Source organism: Setaria italica, unplaced genomic scaffold, assembly GCF_000263155.2.
Source record: "Setaria italica strain Yugu1 unplaced genomic scaffold, Setaria_italica_v2.0 scaffold_238, whole genome shotgun sequence".
Taxonomy (NCBI): Eukaryota; Viridiplantae; Streptophyta; class Magnoliopsida; order Poales; family Poaceae; genus Setaria; species Setaria italica.
The window spans coordinates 487-5,603 of NW_014576887.1; the positions used below are offsets into that span (position 1 = coordinate 487).

At 37.2% G+C, this 5,117-nt stretch overlaps 1 protein-coding gene across 1 annotated transcript; it reads right to left on the reverse strand.

Annotated features, from left to right (window-relative positions):
• Nucleotides 1-446: 446 nt before the first annotated feature.
• Nucleotides 447-5,005, reverse strand: LOC101765287 (the record flags this gene model as incomplete). Its single annotated transcript, XM_012843208.3, has 4 exons — nt 447-948; nt 1,457-1,795; nt 4,588-4,619; nt 4,756-5,005. Coding segments are annotated over 4 exons (1,071 nt in total), but the record flags the coding sequence as incomplete, so codon positions are not given.
• Nucleotides 5,006-5,117: the final 112 nt, after the last annotated feature.

The window sequence follows — 5,117 nt, forward strand, 5'->3', positions numbered from 1 at the left end:
GCTTTGAGCAAATAGACATAGGGCCCGATTGTTTGCCAGGAATTGAATCTCATTCGAGGAATGAAATTCTAGTAAGGGTCCGTTTATTTATCAGGAATTGAATCTCATTCTAGGAATCTCATTCTAGCAATTAGATTCAATAGGAATTAAATTACATAGAATTAGATTCATTTCAATTTTCTTGTTTGGATGTACAAAGAAACTAATTCCTAGAATTAGATTCCAAATATTGTTTGGTTGATTAGAGAGGAAACTACTTCTTTGAAAAATATAGGTTAAATCTGATAATACACGAACAATCTTTATGCAAGGACACCCATGAACAATCTTTATGCAAGGACACATCATACACGAGTTACGTACCTCCAGCTAGGAAAATACAGATAAAATACAAGATAATATTTTCAGACGAGCTACAGAAATAGTACATACAATACCACATATTATTACAAGTTCAATAGATATTATCCATCACTTGATATAGATGAACTAGTTTCTTCACTTGTTGAGCTGTTTTAGAAGCCACCTCTTCCTCATCTTCTCTGGAAGCGCCAACAGAGACTCGTACTTGCGTGCATCACCAGTCAGGATATCAAATAGGTCCAACAAAGTGTCTTCATCCAATCCTTGTACTTCATTCAGTGTGTCTAGAATTTCTTTTGATGTTGGTCCTTTAGGGGCTTCCTCCTTTAGTGCTTCAGCGAACTTGTCCATTTTTTCAGCTATCATAGAGGTAAAAGAGTCACCTGACCGTTGCCTCTTTAAACTTCCTGAAGTTGCCGATGATGTGGGCTCTTTGTTACTAAGATCTTCCTTACTCATATCTTTTGAGCTCTCAGCTGCAGTCCTTGCCGCTTCACCGGTAGCATGATCTTTGCCAAACACCAAGCTAATTGAGTCCCAGTACAAGACAGTCTTGTGCCTATACCTAGAAGCTTCTTTGTTTTTCTAAAAAAACAAATGGTTAACACATGTATATCCACACCCCTCCTGAACATGGTTAATGGACCAGTGAATGACAATGAAAGCAAGTTATAAAATATACAATCTGCTTATCAAATGCTGCTACTACTTTAGTCATTTTGTTCTATTATCAAGTACTGCAGTGAACTACAGTGCAGAGGACAGCTAGGCCGGAGTAGCCCATCAACCATCAAGTGCTGTGACAATGAAGCTGGGCCTTTTTCGATCCGATTATTATTGCTCATGGACTTATGTTTCATTACTGTGCAAAGAAAACTTTGAGCAGCTGTTGCTACTAAAAAGTTCTACAGAAGCTACAGGATTACACAGATGCAATACAGTACATGTAGATAGCAACTTTTGCAGTACCACTCATTTCTTCCCATACAGAATTTAACAAGCAGTTACTAAGCAGTTACTAATCAGGTACTAAGCAGTTACAGTTACTGAACTTAACACAAATGTAAGTAAATAAGTGGTTTTTGAAACTTACCGCCACATACTCTTCCCATACAGAATCACTATCAACAAATATTTTGTTTTTGTTCCAATCCCAACCAAATCCACTTGATTCCAGCATACCATTGATGATAGTGTAGTGTTTGTCAAAGGTCTTGTTCCTTGCCATGATGTTGTCTTTTGAGATATCCACATTACACTTTTCTCGGACATTCTTGATAGCAGCTGTATAGACATGAGACTTCCACCCATTCTGGCATCTGTCACCCTTGTTATAGTACTCCACAAATGTGTCAAGAAGAGCCTTGTCCATGTCGTCATTCCAAGAAATGTAACCCCTGCCCGAGCCTGACTTCTTGCCCTTCTCCATATCCTACAGGAAAAAAGTTCACAAAAGGTTATTAGTAAAATATTAAGGAGCAAAACCAAATATCATAAGTTTGAGCATGCATTGATGATAGAATTTATCATACATTGACCATGTCTTGCTTGGTAATCAGCAAACATTTGGTTAGCTTTGGTATCCCTAAAATTGCTCCATTCATTTGTTGATTGAACATTGGTAATCATACCCACTTCACTTTGAACTTCATGAGGTTCAAAAGATATTACTTGATCAACTTGGTGTATAAGTAAGTCATCCATATCTCTCTGTCTATCAATTACAAAGTTGTGCAATATGCAGCAAGCATTAATGATCCTAGTCTGCAAGAATTTAGTAGAAATGAGTTGCATGCTAGCTAGGGTCATTCAGAGATGAATTTCAAGCTAGGTTACTAACTACGGAATACCTGATTTTGCAAGTCAAAATATGAGTTGCTTCTTAGTATAGCCCACCTCATCTTCAATAGCCCAAATGTTTTCTCTATCACATTTCTAGCAGTTGAATGGCGCAAATTGAATAGTTCTTTGGCAGTGGATGGGTTATGCCCTTGAGCAGCCCACTCATTCAAGTGGTAGCGAGTGGATCGATATGGAGCAAGAAATTGAATCTCATTCTAGGAATTGAATTCTAGTAAGGGCCCGTTTGTTTGCCAGGAATTGAATCTCATTCTAGGAATGAAATTCTAGTAAGGGCCCGTTTATTTATCAGGAATTGAATCTCATTCTAGGAATGAAATTCTAGTAAGTAGATTCAATAAGAATTGAATTATTGAGAATGTGATTCATTTCAATTATCTAGTTTGGATGCACATGGAAACTCATTCTTAGAATTAGATTCGAAATATTGTTTGGTTGATTAGAAATTCAAATGGAACTCCACAGTCCACAGCAACAAACCGAGGGAGACCAAGACCCAAATCTAGTTCTGCAACTGAACGGCCAAGTACAGTTAAAACTTTGAAACCACCATTGAAAATGTAGCAAAGAGCCAAAGACTACTCTTTCACAGTTTCAGCACCAAGGCATAATTTGAAGCTAGAGCTGATTCGCTCAAAAGTAGTACTTACTCCCTTCGTTCATGTTTATCTAAACTTTCGTGACAGATATAGTATGAGATCATGACAGACATATTATCTTGACAATGCAAGCAATACAGACATAGTATCTAAACTTTCATATAGTTGAAGCCACATATTATGATGAACTAGTTTCTTCACTTGTTGAGCTGTTTTAGTAGCCACCTCTTCCTCATCTTCTCCGGAAGCGCCAACAAAGACTCGTACTTGCGTGCATCACCGGTCAGGATATCAAATAGGTCCAACAAAGTGTCTTCATCCAATCCTTGTACCTCATTCAGTGTGTTTAGAATTTCTTTTGATGTTGGGCCTTTAGGGGCTTCCTCCTTTAGTGCTTCAGCGAACTTGTCCATTTTTCAGCCATCATAGAGGTAAAAGAGTCACCTGACCGTTGTCGCTTTAAACTTCCTGAAGTTGCCGATGATGTGGGCTCTTTATTACTAAGATCTTCCTTACTCATGTCTTTTGAGCTCTCAGCTGCAGTCTTTGCCGCTTCACTGGTAGCATGGTCTTTGCAAAACACTAAGTTAATTGAATCCCAGTACAAGACAGTCATGTGCCTGTACCCAGTAGCTTCTTTATTTTTCTATAGAAAATAAATTTTATACTTGGTTAGAAAACAAGTGTATCACAAAAATTGAAGGACCAGCAGTAATGATACTATCAGGTAACAGAAACAACTTGTATTAGGAGGCCGGCATTACTAGTGAAGCAAAGAAAGAATTGCTGAATGCAAACAGTTAGTATTGCTGAATGCAAACAACTATACTAACAAAATTCAGTTTCTACTGAAGGTCGGCACGAACTTGTTATAAAAAAATATAAAGGCAAGGTTGGTTAGTTGCTTATCACTGTCAAACAGCAGCTAATTTTGTGTCTTTGGGTGGCCTGACATGTCGTAATCAGCGCAACATCCAAATAGAGGGCTTTTATCATATACAGAAAAAGATAGCAACATAAGCATCCATACTGAGATAGCAATGTAATCAAAATTCTAGGGTCAGTTCTAGGATCTGCTAGGTAAAGAGAAGCAAGTTAAGCAAGTTCTAGTATCATAAGTTTTTTTGGTCACATGACCTGCTAAAAGGTAAACAAATCTGATGTTAAGTTACCAACTAAGAGGTTTTCGAGTTAAAATGGTAGGTTAAATAACTCAAAAGCACAGAAGGCCATGTGGCAAATTTGTGCACCTTTTAACCCACAATCGCAATGCATTTAGCTTAGGTAGATGGACCTGAATGTCATCAGTATCAAACCCATATATTCTAATTCAAATCATCGTGAACCTAACCATTTACTAAAATAGATTTAGATGCTTGAGATCATTTAGAAACAACTATATCAAAGAGCAGATGCAATGCATTGCAACTATATCCAACAATATGACAAAGCAGACTTGAATAACTATCGTGAAAATTCCCCAATGAAGCTGAACATGCATCAAATAAAAATAGAAGGAAGAAGATATTATGGTAGAATTCTAAAAATGCAATTCCGAAGGCAACATGACTGATAATAGAAAAGGATTCATAAGAGAAAGGTAACTTGGAAAATTTGAGAACTTAACTAACAGAGCTTTTACTAGCCATCAAACATAGGCATGAAAGAAACTAAATGCAATGTGGATCAAATAAACACATGTGCCTAACATAACAAAGAAACAGTGGTTTTTGTTATGCATGTAAGGAGTACTAAAAAAACAGACAGTTAATGTGTCCCAAAATAACAAGTGATAACCTAACAAGTTATGAACTTAACACAAATTTAAGTAAATCAGTGGTTTTTGAAACTTACTGCCACATATTCTTCCCATACAGAATCACTATCAACAGATTGTTCCAATCCCAACCAAATCCACTTGATTCCAGCATACCATTGATGATAGTGTAGTGTTTGTCAAAGGTCTTGTTCCTCGCCATGATGTTGTCTTTTGAGATATCCACATTACACATTTCTCGGACATTCTTGATAGCAGCTGTATAGACATGAGACTTCCACCCATTCTGGCATCTGTCACCCTTGTTATAGTACTCCACAAATGTGTCAAGAAGAGCCTTGTCCATGTCGTCATTCCAAGAAATGTAACCCCTGCCCGAGCCTGACTTCTTGCCCTTCTCCATATCCTACAGGAAAAAAGTTCACAAAAGGTTATTTGTAAAATATTAAGGAGCAAAACCAAATATCATAAGTTTAAGCATGCATTGATGATAGAATTTATCATACATTGACCACGTC